Source organism: Anser brachyrhynchus (genome assembly GCF_964034855.1).
Source record: "Anser brachyrhynchus genome assembly, chromosome: 6".
Lineage (NCBI taxonomy): Eukaryota > Metazoa > Chordata > Aves > Anseriformes > Anatidae > Anser > Anser brachyrhynchus.
The window spans coordinates 17,330,804-17,350,742 of record NC_137700.1 but is presented as its reverse complement, the minus strand read 5'-3'; the positions used below and the strand labels follow the sequence as shown (position 1 = coordinate 17,350,742).

The window sequence follows — 19,939 nt, the reverse complement described above, 5'->3', positions numbered from 1 at the left end:
AAACTAAGCAGGTCCTAACATGCAGGATAAAGAGAACTGAAGGTAAAAAGCTAGACCCACAGAAGGCTGGAGTGGGTGACCTCCAGCATAGCTCTGGGGGGAATGAGCTGCCCCCTTGCTGGCTGCAAGCTGCCCTCCCTGGAAAAGCCAAGGGCTGGAGCCAGACCAAGGGGCTCTGGACTACCTGAGGAGAGCCAGCACCACACACAGTTTGGAAAACACTCACCATTTCTGGAAGGATCTCAACCCGAAGACCACTGCTATAATGCTGCTTACAGGGAATGGCTCTCACCCACTGATTTCCTGTTCACCTGTGATCAATGACCCTATGGAAAAATGGCATCAATAATGAATAAGCATCAAATGATATGCTCTGTCTCTCCAGCTCTGGCTATAACAAAGACCATCAGGTGGTACAAATTACTTCACCATATTCATGTTGATTTTTACCAGCTGGGAATTTGGCTCACGTTTTGTCTGGTTCAGGAGGGAAATAAAACACAGTATCATGGCTGAATTGACAACACAGGTAGACTGCAATTTCCACAAACTCTAGCTGGTGGGAGGGTATGGCGATTTGCACTCACCAGCTGGCACAAGCATAGTTTACCAAGCATGGAAAAAAATATCCAGCCACAGAGAGGCTGCAACTGGCTTGGTTAGGCATCGCGTGAGGCTCTGGCACAAGATCTCTGCATGAACCAAAGCTTTCTAGAGAGTCTGTGAGAAGATGCAAAAGCCTGTCCAAGGCTGAGCAGGCAGTGCCAGTGACACAGCAGATGCATATGTTTCTAAGAATACTGACTGGCAGCCTGGCACTCTGGTGAGTGCTGGAAGCTGCACTGCACACGCACACACAGCCACTATCATTAGAATTTTGCTGCTTTGGCACCTCTTCCTGATTTACTTAATTTCTATTTATACCATTCTGTTTCTGTTTTGAGCCTTTATCAGATGCTGACATGTTTTCTGCAGAGCCAAACTTTGGAAGGAGGCTTTGGAAAGAAAACATTCAAGGGGAGCTTAAAAATGGCAGAACACTTAGAAGGGCCATTCCCAACCTAGCAGTGGCCACTCTAGCTATGAAAAGACAGCTTGGCCAGTTTTCTCCAGAACTAGAGCAGTGCTCTCCTGCCTGGGCAAGACAGATCCGAGTGTCTGTGGAGCAGATGGAGAGTCTGTGAAGGCCATCTGAGAAAAACACAGCCGTGCTGACAGCAGGCCTAGGCTTTCCACACGTGGGTCTGAGCCTCCATTTTCCAATGAGGTCTGCAGATCAAGAAGGCTGGTAACCACAGCATAATGTTCTAGCTCTACCTCGGGTAACAAGCAATTGTGTCCAATCGATGAGTACTTTTGAAATAAACTGCCTACTTAGCATGATCTTACTGCAAGCATGGGCAGAGTGTGGGGGGTAACACTTTCTTTCCTTTGCCTCCATCTGTGACCCAGTGATACATTTGTTATGGCTTGGCTGGAGGACATATGGAGCTCCTGAGGAACAGCTTCTAGGAAGAAGCTGTATATGTTTTGCTTGAACTGCACTGATTTAAAGTTTCAGCTGTTAAACCTCCAAGAGCTCAAACACAAGTAGCAGATCAGAAGAACACAGCTGTTGATGGTGACATGTTGCTGGCCTTACGGAATGAGTATAAACAGCTGGAAATGCATTTGATGAACTGGGGAATAGGGACAGAGCAAAGAATTTCAGGCTCACTGGAACACTACAAAACAAACGTGTCCTCAACTGAGGACATCAAATTCTTCCTTTGCAAATCATTTGTAGATCTTCCATTGCTTCATACTACAATGGGCTTCAGTTCTCTGGCTTCAGAAAGACACGTATGCCAAGGCTGCAAGCTTCCAAGCTGGCTGAGCCTGCACAGACTCGTTGTTAAAACTTCACAATATGGCAAAAGTATTTAAGGTGGATGAGTATCATCCAGAAGCAGAAGGTTAGAGAAGAAAAACTCTGGTTCTCTGTTTTTGGATGACTGAGAAGATGCAGAATACAGAATAGGTTCAGCAAGAAATCTTCTTGGAGAAGCCTTTTTTTTTTTTTTTTTCCCTTTATTAATTACCCCATTAGCAAATCCTCTGTGCAGAGTGGTCCCAGACCTCAGAGCACACTGCTCCCTACCAGTCCCTGTCTCAAAGGACAGGTTTGGCACTGAGAGCTATAGGACTTCACAACAAGCCATTCCTCAGGGGGACCAGCTACTGAAGCACCGAAAGCCCTGTCTTAGAAATGACTTAAAACTGGGGAGCTTATCTCTGTATTTCAGTGGCTCCTGGTGTTGTACTCTGATATAAGCTTTAATTGTTGCTATTCTGAAGAAAACTTTTTCATTTAATACAAATGCCTACTTCATGATGACATCATCTAAGACAGAAGAAAAAAAAAAGAAAATAACCCACCAACACAGCCTGGAGTAGTCAGGCATGTGACGATGTATAAATAGCACTGACAGAACAATATTATAAACTCTATCGGTGCAGCTGAGATAAAAATAGCAAGTTGCTGATTCATCTAAGATATCAGCTACAGGGATGGCAGGAGGTTCAGCTACAATAAACCTTCCCAGCTAAAAGCATGCTACTTCACCATGAATCAGCTCCTCAGATCTTTCATTCTTTTCCAAAAAGCACCTGTCTTGTGCTTCTTTAGTCCTCCACTACTGAACACATGAAATATAGGGACTGAGGTTTTTTTGTTTCCCTTATGCTGAAATGTGCTACAGTCAGAAAATTCTCTAACGCTTTATAAACATGTAAGAAAGACAGAATCATTTCTAAAACTGCTTGCCACATGCTTGGCAACAGCAAGGTTTGATGGTATTGCTCACAGCTTTTTCTACGTTGCCTACCTTTAGAAAAACAAACGGGACCATTATTTCAATAAATCTGGAAATGCTGAACCATACTTGTAAAACATCTGAATCTATAATGACTAGGTCATTTTATGGTTTTCAGTAAAATACATGCAAAGTCAAGTACACAGCCACAGATGGTGTTCTTTTCAAACCTTTCAAATGAAAGAAAATGAAACCTCACACACCAAGCCTAGAAATACATGAATTAAAGAAACAAAACAAAAAAAGAACACAAGATGGGTGATTTGCTCCTTGGAACACAGCAGCAGCGATTACTTGTGCTGCATCTCACATGGCCCAGCACTTGTGTTCTTGTCTGAGCTAATTTTTAAGTACCTGGATTGTAACAACAGCCATATCGATGCTATGCCTACTCTTCACAGAAAGACCCCGAAGTAAAGTACATAGACTATAGGACCAAAAACTAGTGTGAGTTCTGCAAATTCAGGTGCATATTTTCTTGGGAAGCAGAGTCTTGCACTACAGCCTCTCTGCTTCCACTGCACATGTTACAGTGACAACAAGCTGCCCAGTGGAGGATGCTAGCTGGCCACAGATAAACATGCAGCTCCAGAAATCCCTTTCTTGTGGCAAATTCTCATGCAAGCTCAAGTGAATTCTCCCACGCTGCAGCCAGCATATTTTTAGACACAACTAAAAGAGGTCTTAGATGTTTAACTTTCATTTTTTAACACTACAGCCACATTACAGCAAAAAAGAAGCACACAAAATAAATGGTAACTTGTAAATTGGAAGATGAGGTTCCTCTCCCTTCAAAAAGGGCAAGCTACCCTGTAATGTGAACAAGACCGCTCAGTGCATTGACTTGGACTAATGGGTGGAGACAGGAAATTTACAGCCTGCTTTTTCACCCCCCGCATGACTGATTGTCCCCCCCAAACCTGCTTCTGCATCACCTTGTGATCACTGCATAATGATGACAAAACCTCCAGAAGCAAGGTCATCCTCCACTTGTGGTAAAAACTTTCCTGCTAGATATCTGTGGACACCAGGTGACAGAAATAAGCTCTCCTCAAATCAAAGCAATTGCTTTGCAATTGATTACCCACAATTCCACTTCCTAGTAACCTATTAAGTTTCTGTGTGACAGCAACTGATGTCCACATCCTGTTCCTCAAGAGCATGACCTTACACTGCAATCATCATCCACGTGAGTATCAACAACATGGACATGAACACCACCAGCCCCACTGAGCAGCTTGCTTGGTACAAGTAGAGCGCTGTATCCACTGCCTGCACCTTGGTTTACATCAAAGCAAAGTTGCTTGTTTAGGACTATTAAAATAAGCAAGGCTTATGCAATTATGGAACTTTATATTAATTTTTAAGACTTGCAGATGTTGCAGTCTGTACATATGGGAATAATGCCAAATGCTACAGTGACAAAAACAAAAATTACATTAGCTGGCGTTTAAAGGTAAAGAGGCAGAATGAAACATCTCACCCCACCACTGCTAAGGCATTGTACATACCTGGTTTTGTCCACATCATTCAGTTAGCAGCTTTGTGTTTCTGATAGTGACCTAATGAAATAATATTTTTATGAGCACAAAACTGAGAAAACGTGTGCGCGCGTGATAACAAAAAGTCTTTATTTGCTTTTAAACTATTTTTAAATCAATAAAATCATTCTTGCTATGCTCAGAGTAGACCTTTGCTGAACATGAATTTCAGAGAGCAAAGCCAACAGTAATCCTACATATCTGCCACATCCCCCTCTGGGACAAGCAGAGCTGGAAAGAAGCACAGTTTGGGATGTCACTGCACTGCTGTGTAGCATCTCAAAGAATGTGAGACTCAAGTGTTACTTTGGCTGAAGTTGCTGGTTGATCAACATATTGAGGTGCTTTGCAGAGAGCATTTAAGTGATGCATAGTTATCTGCATAAGCAACATATGTTTCATATTATCAACATCCCCTTTGTATTTCAATTGCACGTCGATACTGGTAGATCCTACTGATTCTAAAATCAGCTTCAGCTTTGAAGCTTAGGACAATAACAAAATAATCTGCTATTTGTTTATGTTAGTAATAAGATCTACCAGCAAGTATGATTTGATCATGGCCGTAACAGCAAGACAAGCCAAAGGAAACCTTCTCAATAAATAGGAAATGAAGGAAGTGGATGGGTTGTCTTGCGGATCTTCTAAATCTAGTCCAAGTGACAATGACGCCCTCGTCACTCTCTTTCCTGGGCATTCCTCCCTGCTTCTCCTCCTGCCCTGCCTCCATTCCTTCTGCCACACGATCAGCTATATGGATTATCCTGTGCCTTTGGGCTGGGACAATGGACGTCCTTGTATTGCAATTCAAAGCCACCTGGAAGACTACAGCTGCATATACATAAGCACTGGATAGTTTATTGATTTTTTTTTTTAAATATATATATATATATATGTATATACACACATATATAAAACATAGCAATACCACAACTATAGGCATGCTACATGTGAACAGATCAAATGTATCTTTTGTACGTAATCAGTCCTGATGCATTAGCCTTGCATTTCTGAGGTAAAATAAAGTTGGTTTACAGAGCACTCCTAAGCAAACAATTTCAATTTTTGGTATCTTCCCCGATATCTATACCATGAGTAAACGTATGAATGTAACGTTGGCTCACCACAGCCTGGCTCAGTGGATTTTACAGTAGAGCATTCTGATAAATCCACAGACTTACATGTGAGTAAGACATCTAATATAGCAGCACAATTTATTCCCATTTCCAGTTTAATGGAGCTTTTCTGATTATTTTCACAGCATCATGCAAGGCTTTTTTTTCCTACTGCACAAAAGGGAAAAGCTCCTAATATATTCCTGAAATGCCTCATGAAGTTAATGCAACTTATTCTCTACCATCACGAGAATGATACTGGAATGAATGAAAGTCAGTACTTTTTCTCGAAGTCTCTTAATATTCAGTCCTCACACAGCATAAGGGAGTAAACTCTCAATTACACAAAGGCACATACAGAGAAATCCGTCAAAGTCAATAGAGTTATTCTGGACACCTGAGTAATTTGTCCCTGGGTATGATTCATTCTCCAAAATCCACTCTGAATGTCCATAATGACCATCTGCTATTCACTTACATTTTTAGCTCTGTTACAATTCTAATTTTTTCCATGTTTCACAAATAACCAGAGTCAGTTTCTTTCAGAAGATGCTGTTTCTCCAGCTTGGCTTCCCTATGAATAACCTCCATCATCACTATGCTACTTTTACTAAATGTTTCATTTTTAACAATAAACATCTATCCCAGATGCCTTATTTTCAGCTTCATTAAATGTTTTACTAGTTCATCTTGAGTCACGTCAATATTTACCTTGGACAGGGTTCCATATCCTTCAGTTTCTAATACCAGAATTCTCTAGACAAGCTTATTGTTCCTGGCTTGACTTCTCCAAGTCACAGCTTAAAACTTTTTTTTTGATGTACTAAGTAAGATGCAAATTCACCCAGCTATGCGTTCTGCTGCCTGCTGCCAGCTCTGGCTATTCCAAACATCTCTAAACTGATTTACTTCAATTTCTGTGTACACGCAGGCCCCAAACCTGTACTCAGTTACTCTGAGGTAATTTCAAAGTCATTTAATCACAGCAATTAGCAGAAAAGAAAGCAGAAATTAGATATCAGCCTTTCAGGCATAGTACCACAACAGGCCATTTCTACTGACCTTCTGCATCCTAGAAAAACGGTGTCAGGAGGCGTTGCCAGCCCCTGCCTCCTTTACTGGCACCTTTCTATTTTTCCAAACTTAAAACTCAGAGGCTTTTCTGAGAAATGGGACTGCTTTTCTTCAGTCCAGCTCTTTCCTGCTCCTGACAAACAGCATCAACTTGTGCTGAGCTGTGCACAGCATGAAGATCATTGTGCTGTTTCTTGTGCTCACCTACGTACTGAGCAGGGCAGAAGAAACCTTGTAAAACAGTGAATGGCAGTGGGATGCCACGTTCACCAGACAGGAGGGCAGCATAATGCGGACATAAGTTCTCCAGCAACATCAATAACATAAAGCAATGGCAATAGCAAAAAAAAGGAGGGATTGGTTTTGAGGGTCATATTGGAGCAATGCAAAGCCTAGAATGTGTAAAGGCAAGTGGAAAAGGTTATGCCCCTTTGGAGGCTGTGTAAGAGCAACCTCTGGCTTTGGCAAGAGGTTGGCAAGAACTGCTGTATTGCAACAACAAGATACGTAAAGGAAACTAGCCACAGCCAAGGGGAGGAGCAGTGCAGGTGTCAGAGAGATGGGGTTTTAGGGAGGGTATTAGAAAGACAGTTTGTCTGTGTAGGTCCCCAGTGCTAGTGATACCTGAAACAGTTCAGTCAGCTTACCCCCAGGCGGTCCTGAGCTGTAGTCCACAGAGCCTTCTGGATCTGCACTGCTCCTTACTGCTGTATGCATACTTGCTTGAGAAAAGTTGTTCTAAATGAGAACAAGACAAAGGGGAACAGAAGTTTGAGAAGCGGAATTTTCTCAATAATTTTCTTGATCTTTATGCTGAGTTTACTTCAGGTCCCTTTTCAAAGCAGTAGCACAAAAAAGGCAGTGTGAGGTTTGATATATTTATATTTTATATTCATGGACTGCATTGAAATAAAACATTTTGAATTTTATATTGGATATGAAAAAGCAAAGGTGTCAAGCTGGGAAAGTGCTTTGAAAATAACAAAGGACTTTATGTGGGATTGTTTGAGGTCATTTTATCTGTTGTTCCTGACAGTATTTAAATACCTCCTTTCAATTTGAAATGCCTTTGCTTGTCACTCACAGAAATCAGTGGTGGAGACTAGCAGGGCAGCTGGGCACACACCACAGGGGGATACATGAGGACAGAAGCGCTCAGATTTTTGGAGATCTCCAAAGCTAATATTATACCTCTGCCAGCAACCCACATTTGTCAAGAGTTGTCAGTGTGGCCTGGAGAAGCCGTGAGCCACATTCTTGTGAGAGGGGAATTTCAAGTCATGTCAACTTCCCTGAGCAAGATACTCCTAAGAGCAGATCAAGGAGATGGCTTTACATCTCAATCCAGGTGTGTAACAGTTTTAAGCAGAAATTCAGGATATTGAGCTGAGTTTACAGTGCAATCACTTCAGTGATTGCTACACATTCAGATACATGGGGCTAATTCTGAAGTACCTGGCTTAGGTGCTTTAACAATAGCAGCACATGTAAATAATGTCTGTATTTAGCCCACATGCTATTGCTAACATCCCAAAGTTACATCTGCACAGTGTAATGAAGCTAATATTTCTGTGTACCCTAGATAATCCTGTGTCTTGTAGGCTCTTCCCCTGTGATTTGACCCTAAAGGGCTCTACTGCCAAGAAGACAACTGAGAATCTATACGTTTTTGAAAGATCTTGCTCACCTTTAAAACAGAAATTGACAATTTCTGCTTTTGGTCTAAGCCAGAATCAGAGAGAGAAACAAAACTGGAATATTCAAAATTCCCTTCTCTTCTTTATGTCCCGCTCTACATATGTACCAAACGAACAAAAGCAGTTCAGTACAGGAAGGGAGATGAGACAGGATGAGGGACCACTGCTCTCCACAAACACATGCAGCCAGAAGATAAAAGGGAAGAGTTGAATACTAGATTAAATGCAAGTTTCATGTAAATGATCACTTACAGAGACCTAATAAATGATTCTCTGCAATGCATTGTCAGAGATTTTTCTCTGCCTTTTTTTTTTTCTGTTTTGTTTTGAATTTGAATTTAGAAGCTTTTCCCCCTTGGAGGATAATGTTCAGGTTTTAAAATTTGTATTAATCTGTCATGACATTTATCTGTCATTCTATGAAAGTTTTGTTTGTTTTGTTTTAATTGTCTTTTCTTTAATATGTTGACTTATCAGAATGGAGTATTTAGAATAAGCCCTTTGAACACCAGTCCTGCATAGGATGGGACGGCATGTAGGAAGGATGTTTTATAAATAATACAATTTCTTTTGACGTGAACAACAAATCAGTTTTGGAGCTTCTGTATTAACTCTAGCTGGGACTGACAAGGGTCTTCACTGCAAATCTCTCTGCTCCCAAGGACAGTCTTTATTTCCAGAACAAAGAAGGACTCAACTGGAGACAGAGGCTTTTCTAACAGACACCCACACGCCCCTTTCAGGCAAGAGCAATAGTCCGAAAGCTCTCAGTTTTGGGGGTTTTGTTTTTTGTTTCCCCATCAGGTCAGGGATGCTACTCTAAAGAAACTATGAATTGCTCCCTCCAGAACAAAGGTCTCTGACAGCCTCTGCTGGGTCCCCTCAGACATCTTTGTCCTACTCTGCTCTCCATGCCACCATCCAGCTAGATGTCACCACAGGATGCTATCTGCACATTGCCTGCTTCACCTCCTTGTCAATACAGTTGTGAAAATCCCTCTGAGAGATTTGGGCTGTGTGCTGACTGAGGCATAGCCATCAGCTCAGTGCTGCCATCCCTGCTTGGACTAAGGACAAGAAGGGGACAATATAAGAAGGCATCACAAAATAAAAATAAAAAATAAAAAATAAAAAATAAAAAATAAAAAATAAAAAATAAAAAATAAAAAATAAAAAATAAAAAATAAAAAATAAAAAATAAAAAATAAAAAATAAAAAATAAAAATAAAAATAAAAATAAAAATAAAAATAAAAATAAAAATAAAAATAAAAATAAAAATAAAAATAAAAATAAAAATAAAAAATAATAAAAAATAAAAAATAAAAAATAAAAAATAAAAAATAAAAAATAAAAAATAAAAAATAAAAAATAAAAAATAAAAAATAAAAAATAAAAAATAAAAAATAAAAAATAAAAAAAAATAAAAAATAAAAAATAAAAGAGGGCAGAGGATGCCCATCAGATCTCCACATTTTTTGTTGTGGGTGTCCTAGATAGCTTCCTGGAATAACTGCTTGCCCAGGGTCTGATGCAAGTTTGAACATTTGAGCCCTTGTGGCTACAGAAGACACCTTTCTCTCACTCTCTGCTGTATCAATGCTTAGTCTGAACTTACTCTACCTTGTGATCTAATCAAAAATGATGTCAAGTTACTGTGCCATGATCAATCAGTGTTTTCAGTTTCTCTTATTCACACTTTACCTGTATATCTTCAGCTATTCTGTCCCTCTATTTTTTTCCTCCGATCAAAATACCTGGACACATTCCGATACCTTTTTCCTGCTGCTAAATACAAACCTCTTACTTGCTAACTTCCACTTGCATTTGACCTTGAACGGCACAATGGCTTTCCATGTAATCTTTCACATACAGCCCATGATTTCAGTGTTGATTACAAGACAGAGATATGGTAGTCTCACCTGTTTGAGCTCTGTTTTCCCCTCAGGTCTGGGAGTTTCCATTTCACTTGTCTTCATTCTCACCAGCCATCTTGCATTTGTCCACATGATTGCTGTCCCCCTGAAACAGAGAGGGGACATTTGTTCAGCCTGCAGGTCATACCTAGATTGTCTTTAATGACAGCAATCTCGTTTCTTCTTTCAGAATAAGGGAAAAGCTCTCCGTGAAAAGACAGATGATATGAGTATGCTTCTGCATTACTCACTGAAAAAAGGTCCAAAGCTTGATTATTATACCTGTCTCTCCAGTGGAAATAGAGTGACTCCTGGAAAAACAGTGAAGCCCCAGTGGTATAGCAGAGACAAACCAAGATAGAGGTTTTGGAATACACTGCTCTGTTTTGTTGTTGTTGGGTATTGTTTTGTTTTGTTTTTAAATACATCTCATGTCCTGCTTTATGAGAATTTTTGAAGGTTTACACAGCAGCTAGCACACCTGAGAAAGCAGAGCAGAAGTTTAGATTATGAACTTTGCTCATGGTTCATTCAATATTTTTAATAAAGTTTGTAAAGGTTTCCTTCCATCAAAGAATGCCCCTTTTGATTAATCAATTGAATTTAATATTTTCTCTATGGAGAACACAAAGCAGTATACCCCTTTGCCAGTTATTTACAAGCAGCTTCACAGCACACAATAGAACAATTATTTTCTAGGCAAAAGAGCTGTGATTGGAAACTTTAATAAACCACTTAATAGTGTAGCATCCTTTTCTTCCTTTAAAAAGGCACAATAAGGACATATCAAGCCATTTTTTGTATCATCTGCATAATTTCAAAATAACATATTCAGGGAAACAGACTTGTCTTAAATAGCCTTCTTTGCATTTACATCTGTAACAGCTGCAGTAGCAGCACTGACGGGCTTGATTTTATTCAGTGTTTCAGGATCAACATAAAATCTAGTCTGAAAATTAAAGGGAGTAAATGTACCCCTGACAGTCAAGAAAATGATCTTGGTCCAAGAATATTTCTGGCCAGAACTCACTTTCAAAAGCAGCTTTGTCATTTGTGCCTGGCCTAGTCCCAATAAGTGCTATTATGATTTGTTACATTTTCTATAGAACCAGGAGACCATTTATTAGCCCCATGGTATTATATCGAGCTTCAATTATGTAATAGTCATTATTCTGCTGAATATCCAAAGCTTTGTAAGAAAGTTTTAGCTCTGGAAAGAAATCTACAAGGTTCTCAAATGATTTTGAGGAAGATCAAACTCCCCCTTTTTTACTAGTTGAAAGAGGAAAGGTCCCTTCTTGATATAAATCATGAATAATTTGAATAGTCTTTTTTCTAAAGAAAAACTCCTTTTTCTTTGAAAGCCCTTGATAGCTTAGGATTCAAGCAGAAAAGAATAAAAGAAGAAATAATAGTTTCTTCCTAGAAGAGAACTTGATAGGTATGCCTCCAAATTAGTAAGATTTTAATTTAATTATAACAGAGGAATGTGTGTGCATGTGTGATTTGCCTGCTTATAAGTAAGGAATGAGGGTGTCTCCCATATGTAGCTTGGACGAGGAGGGGGGCAGGTCCTCAATCAGTGCAAGCCTTGCTAGGGCCCCCTGAACAGAGTTTTTGCAGCTGACGTAAGTCAAGGATGCGCCCTCCAGTCCTCTTTGCTCATTTAGCTGCCCATTCAGGTCCTGCAATGCAAATCAAATCAAATCAAATTCCAGTGGCCTTCCACTTCCAATCAGTCTGAGCCATCCACATCTCCCAGACTGTTGACAAATTAACTTCCATAAAATAGTATGTGCTACTAGTTACCTGTTATCACCATCTTTCTGTGACCCCTCAGTGTTTAAATATCAAACAACCCAAAACACAGATCTTAAAAAGCACGGACATCAAAATAAAATTTGATCATTTCCAAGCAATTGTCCTTTTCACAAACCACTTCATGTTATGAAGGCCTTAGCTTCCAGTTCTCAGAGGAAGTCTTGATCACATGTGAATTTTTCCCTGCTCTCTGCTGGCAGGCCAGACGCTGCACTTCCTGTAACAACCAAACACCAGGTAAAAGTCAGTCCAGCTGTTGCTTCTGGTTTGTTTTTGTGTGTGTGTGTGTGTGCATGTGTGTTTGTTTGTTGTTTTTGTTTTTTAAACTACTAAACTACTAACTAATACACCACATACAACACACATACAACTTATACACGCTACAGCAGCTCTGCCTCAGAGTAGCAAAACCAATTATTCCTTGGTATTCTCAGGAAATGGAAGAGAAATGTTCTCAAGGCTGACAGATTTCTGAAATGATATTTCTTTAACGTATGCTCAGTTTAGCTGCTATTTTAGTAAAATGACTCTAGCTTTATACCAGCTGAAGGGAAAGCAGAAAGTAAATCAACAAGCTTTCTTTCAGCTAGACTTCAGTACCTCAAAAATTCACAGCTAACGGAAATTTGCTACCAAGGTTGCATCCCTATTATGAAAACAACCATTTCAAACACTGCTGTACAACTTGATGTGATTACAGCCAGTGCATAGCAATGGCTCACATGTAGGTTTTCCCATTTGAGAGGGAGCAAGAATAAAACAGGTAGTAAGTAATACAGTTTGGCCACAACCATATATCCATATCATCCCCTGGTTATTTTTGTAATATGAGTTATAAATGGATCAGATGCATTTGCATTTCATTCACTAATTCCAATCAAAGCAACATATGTGTCCTTATTTTTCATAAGGGAAAAGAAGTTGGATATCCATTTTATCTTTAAGAAAGAAAAAAAAAAAAGGCATCAAGCCAAAATCTAATCTTGTCTGCCACTATGTGCCACTATGTAAACGATGAGTAAGTCTGCTCAGGTCAACAGAGCAACAGCAGAGTCACATGAGTCACAGCACACTTCTCTTTGGAAAGATTTCTCCATGGCTAAATATACTTTTACAGCTGCTTTAAGACAAGCTCTGTGTCAAGGTCTAATAAATGCTGGCAGTGATGCTGAGCTCTGAGCAATCATAAAGCCAAGAGGATGAACAAGAATTAACAAGTGGACTTAAAAACCTATTGAAGAAAATGGAGTTTTTTTTCTGCATAAGAACTAAAGTATCAGAACATTGGTAATGAAAATCATAACCTATTTTTTCCGCTACCTACACTTACTCACCTTTCAAATGGATCTGAAGAAAAAAATAGAAAGTGAAACAATTTTCTCCAGGATCCAAGTGCAGAAAATACTCTGAAATCAACAGACTAAGCTTATGTAAGTTACCACTCAGCTATGCGACAACACAGAGTTTGTTCCACTATCATTTTAAGCAGACTTTCCCCAATAAACATCTTGTTCCTCCCAGGGGAAAGCATTAAATGAACGTACCACCTCTGTTATCAGTGAACAGGAACAGCCAAACCAACAGAAACTAACCCAACACACCACCCATGATCCAGCAACATGGTAATTCCAATGAATACCCTTTATATCTCCATCTGATATACACAGTGCTGAATCTGGAAAAATGAGATCTCAATAAGCCATAAAAGAGATGCCCTTTAGTCTTTTCTTCCTTTTTTTTTTTTTTTTTTTTCCAGTGGGGTCATAATTTAGCACTATTACAATGATAGTTTTAGGTAATCAAAATCGCTTATCAAATGTGGGTTTGTGTTCCCTATCAAAAATGTACTGAATTAGAAAAGATTTAATAATTCCTTGTGAATTTCTCTTCTACCTAGTCTTTTCACTGGAAGCCTGATTAAACAAGTATTATTTCTTCTTAAGTGGTTTTACAGTTCGTTTATCTTAGATTTATGACTATCAACTTACTTTAGAAGGTATTAGATAGCTTTAACGTTTGACACATATTCTCTAAATCATTTACAGTGCTCTCCATTTGTACTAGATGATCAGTAATCTTCTCAATATTAGGTTTTATTGACAGTGCACCATATAGAGTTCTTATTATATGATAATGATTTAAGATAGGTGTAGGACTGGGAACTAATAAATCCAAAAGCTCATATTTGATTGTTGACACAAAGCTGGGGAATAATGTGCATCCATCTAAATCACAATGTTTCTCAATAATGTAGAACACATACATGTTCAACCTGTTAGGAGCACAGCACAAAGGATCGCAAACAGATCTAAATTCCTGCTTTGAGACTGACAGACTCACTCTCCAAGTTCTGTATTTACTCAGAAAACCACCAGTGGGTACGAGACTCCTCCATTGTGTGGAAGTATCTGTGCCCATCCCGCACCGCGGGGGGAGCAGGCAGTGGTGCAGTGGAGATGAGCAGGGGCTCAGCCCGGTTCTCCTGGTTCCTGAGCCTACCTCCACCCCACCAATGCCAGGCTGCTGCTGGTCCCAGCCTGACAGCCTCAAGCAGCCCAAGCACGCCTCTGTTACACTTGAGTCACACCAAGGTAAATATGCCTGTTGAGATCAAGAAGCGTTTCACCTGAGCAGGGAGTAAGCCTGGAGATTAAAGTTGTAAAAGATGATCCCTCTGATTTATGTTTGGGAGACAATATACAAAGGTGTCATATATAACAAAGACGTACCATCATGCAGCCCCACACGAGAATTATTTCACAGAAATATTGGCATTGATAGTTATTGAATTCAATTGAATAATTTATTCAACTACTTCTACAGCATATCAGACCCCACATCCTTACTACTCACAAAAAAATGAAGTAGGGAAAAAAAAAAGCAGGAGCCTTTGGTGGCAAATGGGCATCTCTCCACTGAATTCTACAGAATTAAAGTCTCATCTGCAACCCTGTAATCCAAAGGTAAGTCTTTTAAATGTAGTCAAGAGATCTGTATCAGTCCTGCTTTTACAGTACATCATTGGAAATGACTTCTGGGGCATCTGAGCTGCATGAACTGGCAATTTGTTAAGCTGAAATGTGACATCTCAAAAAAAAAAAAAGCTGAAATGATCTCAGAGCAAAAGTAACACAAAATCTGAACCTTGCTTTTATCCAAAAATCACCTGGTATAAAAACTTCCATAAAAAAATTGTATTAGTGGCAAATTTGTCACATGGCAATTGCAGATGACTGTAAATGTGAATAGTAAGGAAGTACAGTAAAGAGCTTGCTTTGTCTCACCTTGCTCATTCAGAAATACAAACAAACCAAAAGTCCTTACTCAGACTAAGGCTTGGCAGGCTCACCCAGCTGCCTACAAACGATTTAGGAGGAGAGAACATTGAGAACTCGGCTCCAATCAAAATCAAAGACCTAGTTCAATGCTATGTACTAAGCATCATTGCTACATTGTCTTACTTTGGCAAAAGCAAGCACTGATTTACAGGTGGAAGGGATAAAAAAAAAAAAGTACTCCTCAAATCAATACTCCCCAGTACAGTATGCACACTTCTGGCTTTGACGTGCGGGAGTGCTTCAGACCCACTACTTAACATGTTAGCAGGCAATTTACTAATGTACTGCGAAACAGCAGAAATATCACAAGTTCTATTTTTCTTATTAATGGAGCTAACTGCATTCTGCAATGCAGTATCTACATTTTTGCCTGCTTGTCTCATTCACTCAGTTCCTAAATCAGCAAAATTTAGCAATCTTCAACATCTCTCAGTGATGAGTGAAATTTCTTTTACTACTGTGAAGAAGGGAGGAGGTCAATAAGGCTTGGGAAAATTTGTTAGTATGATCTGTAATATGAATTTGGCAGAAAAGAAATTGAGAACATTTCTTTGGAAAACAATCAAAGGGCAAAGTTTTCCTCTTGGAGCTGCATGGTAATTCACGACTTATATGCTCCAAAGAAGCTTGCTACTCTGATGATTACAATAGCAAAATATCCAGTGTCTGCCTGACAGACCAAACATAGTCATTTTTCCCCTCTTTGTCAGTATTTTTCTGTTCAGGTGGGGGGCCATGTGTATGTCTGTTGACAGACGGATAAAAACTGAATGATACATCTCTGCTCAGGAAGATTATAATTAAGTTAGGTATGGCGCAAGAAAAAGTGACAAGTAACAGGACCAGTGGCAGAAATTTAGGTTCAGCCTAGCAGAGTGCAACATAACGCTTTCTTTTACCTGGATCTTGGCTCCTTGTGTACGTGAAAAGTCAGCAAATTCGTGGCTCACTGCTTGTACTACCTGAAAACAAAGAAGCTACTGATAAAATGAAGGAACTTGACAGGCTCTGGGACAAGTAACCTCAAACCTCTTACATCCATTTAGGCTTGCGTTAATCAATACAAAATTAAAGCGTGGAACTTGCTACTATGGAATAGTATGGTAGGTAGAGTTCAAAAAAGGCCTAAGCATATTTATGGAGAAAATATCACGTAATTTCAAACCACTGTTTGGTCTGGGAGCGTACTTGGGCTCCACAAGTTTCTAAACCACTGAACAATAGAAGGCTATGCCAACGATCCCTCAGTCTGAAGGGTATCCTGTTCCTACACTTTTCCCTAAACATGTCTTATAAACAATGCCAAAGGAAGAATGCTGGGAGATTTGGATCCTGCTCTGTCCAGACATGACATTTCTTACACTTATAATGAATGCAATCATAAAAACAGACTGTTTAGACAAGAAATTGTGTTGGCTGGAGTTTAAAAGAGACAAGATTCAGATTTTAAGAAAAAGTTGTATGAGACATCTTCAGGAAGGGTTAAAAAAGAGCTCGGTTAAAAATTTGAAATATTCACAGAGACTAACCTCAGCGGAGGGAGGCAAAATCCTGAGGCCTTCTTTGCAGTCACTGGAGGAACTGGCTCATCCAGAAGATTCTTCAAAGCACTTGCAGAATCTCCCAACCTGAATCACCATCCCCATCAGCATCCCAGATCAATACAATTCCAACAGCTTTTCCTCCAGGAATGGAGAACTACTATCCTCATTTTAGACAAATAACTTTTATGGACCATTCTTCCTCAAAGCCTTTGAACAACCTCCTTCTGTCAGGCCATAGGTCTCCCCTCTTACTCCCCCTATTCCACCGTACCAGGGCACTTACAGCAACTGACCTTTCCCTATTTTGTTCTTTTAATCAGCTGCTTAAATGTGTGAAACAAATACAACTACTGGCATGCCTAGCCAACAGTGAGAGTGTAGAGTTCTGTGTGAACACAAACTTCATATTTAATGCAGTCTTTGCTTTGTCAGTGAAAGCTTTAAAGCAGTGGGCCACTAATTCTACTATGTAAAAAGCCAGGCTGTTTCTGTCCGGGAAATATTTTACATTCTCTTCTTTCTGCAGTATTACTAATTCCAAAGTTCTCTTTAATGCTCTGCATCTGAATGGGACTCTCAATTACATGAGTCACTGCAACTATCCTTTAATTTTTTTCTTTCTTTTTTTTTTTTTTGGCACGAACGTGTAATCTAAATCCACAACTGCTGGAGTTTGAAGCTTGCTCTGCACACTTGAAGTGCCACAAGAAAATGGGTTGAAGCGTTACATGCATGAGTTTTGAGTTGCTCATGGCAAGCAACGCAGCCTGAGTGTTTTGTCACTGCTGTCACCTCCTCGTCAACCGTGGCAGAGAAATGGAGGTGATCTCACCTTGGGCACAACTCCTCCCTACACCAGTGTACAGGAGAACCACACACATTGCGGCAGGGGCAGGTATAACACCATCCTAAAATGAATAGGAGGGAGAGGAAAGAGGGTGAATTGCCCAGTTACCTTAGAGTATCTTTTGCTTCAGGATGACACATCGCTCTGACTAGTGCTAGTAAGAGTGTAAACATCCCTTCCACACCACAGGAAAGCTACATGCATTAGTTATGAATTCTTTACCAGCCCTGATATGCACGTAACCCATGTCGAAGTTCATCTGTCATATCCACACTCTGCCATATACAGGGGCTAGCTGAGGATGAGAGGGTACAGCCCATATTAGTATTCTTTCTTTTGAGCAGCTGTCTTCTACTTACTTCTGGGTTACAACCTGGGATCAAGCCTATGCTAGGGAGGCTCTGTACAGGAGAAGTAGCATCAGAACACCTTTCTCTGCAGTGGCTTGTGTAAATCTCACCAGAATGAGACAGATCTCACAGGAATCCCTTAACAGGAGAGTCCAAGCACCGTACAGGATGAAAAGGCAGAAATAAGGACTGGAAAAGTTTAAAATATACTACTGAAAAAACAAACAAAACAAAAAACACCACAACCAACAAGTGTGCATAAAACAAAGATGTTTCTTGTTACACAGTTAGTATGAACTGAAAACCAAAGACCATCAATGAAAACAATACACTACTCACAGAATAAATCCTTACAAATACCTACACCGGGATACACGCGTACTGGTGGTTAACTGAATCATGTGCTTAAAAATCTGATTTAAATGGACAAATGCTGACTTTGCACACATTTTGTGGTCATGTTGGCAGGGTAGATTATTGAAGAAAATGTCTTTTTCTCACTTGTGGAAAGCTGAATACAAAGCCTACGCACAGTGCTTTTCTGGGAAAGCAAATTTTCTAGGAATGTCAGTTATAATTTTAGGAAGGAAACAATGTGGTAATTTTCAAATTCAAATTAAGTATTGGTGCAGAAGGAGAGAAGCAAGGCTTGAGAAGAAAGGTCATGGCAAAACACTATGGAACAGGTAAAAAAAAAAATACTTTTCTCTTTTTGCCCCTTTTCCATCTTTTCTAGCCAGCTTCTTATTAGGAAAGCTGTTTTCCATCTTTTATAAACTTTCATCCTCTGTCAATGTAATGCAGGAAAGTGCTGCTTTCCATCTTTTCTAAACTTCCATCCTCTGTCAGTGTAATGCAGGAAAGCACTGCTTGAAAAGCTTTTCTTTTGCTAGACGATAATTACTAGTTGTTCACTATCTCATTATAAAATCCTAGAGGAGACCAGGATTTTACCATGCAGATGCTAAAAAGCATCAATATTATACCTTACACAGGAAAAACTATAGTGTTTCTTCTATCCGTTTTCCCCTGGAAAATCCTTGCTTATTTGGGAGACAAGGCAGAATGTAACATCTTTCTTCTTTTCTACAACATCTGCCTGATTTAAATTGAAAGCTTTGTAGGGTGGAACCCGTTAAGAACTACGTTAAGTATGTATATTTTAAAGAACTATGTCACATCAGTAGTGAAACAAAAAATCTAAGATTATTATGCCAAAGCCTCAAAAGCCTCAACTGTAGGTCCCAGAAATGACAGTATAATTATTTTTAGAGACAACTATAGCAGTAACTCAACATGACACGGGAGACTTTAAAAACAGCAAGCCTGATTTAAACCAACGGAAAAGCCAGGAATACAGGCTGGAGACTGTTCTTAATGCACCATATTGCATCTGAACATTTTGTTCCTACCCATCCATCCAAAGCATGACGTTTTGCATTTCATATTAACATTCTGAAGACATGAAAGGATTCTTCAATTTGATGTTCATATGCTGTGTCAGAGCATGTACTTCTACTGCTTGGAGAGATGTCATGTCCACCTTTTGTTCATCTTCCCACCTTCACCTTAGTCTCCTTAACTATCCCCCCTCCCATTTCAAAAAAATAAAAAAAATCCCTGGGGCTGTTTTTATTGGTAGCATTATTTCAGCAGGAAGATAGCTACAAATATTATTAGTCAGCAGGAAGAGAGCTGTAAGTATGGTTTGTGGGATTTGAACTCCACGTTGGATTTCTGCAGTACCTCAGCTGTTATGCATATGTACTAAGAGCGACTGCTAACAAATCATTGCAGTAATACTTGATGTTCATATACAACTTCTCATCTTCAAAGCACTTCA

General features: G+C 39.6%; 1 protein-coding gene across 2 annotated transcripts in view; it reads right to left on the bottom strand.

The window, feature by feature from the left end:
- CABCOCO1 (ciliary associated calcium binding coiled-coil 1) overlaps positions 1-19,939 on the bottom strand; it is a 172,173-nt gene that overhangs the window by 18,492 nt on the left and 133,742 nt on the right. For both annotated transcript variants that reach the window (XM_080597969.1, XM_080597970.1), the window contains 5 exons: positions 16,255-16,317; positions 10,203-12,234; positions 7,233-7,323; positions 4,367-4,417; positions 227-326 (listed from right to left, as the gene is read on the bottom strand). In XM_080597969.1, the coding sequence (XP_080454095.1) occupies positions 12,142-12,234; positions 16,255-16,317 (156 nt within the window). In that variant the 3' untranslated portion in view covers positions 227-326; positions 4,367-4,417; positions 7,233-7,323; positions 10,203-12,141. The remainder of the gene's footprint in view (positions 1-226; positions 327-4,366; positions 4,418-7,232; positions 7,324-10,202; positions 12,235-16,254; positions 16,318-19,939) is intronic.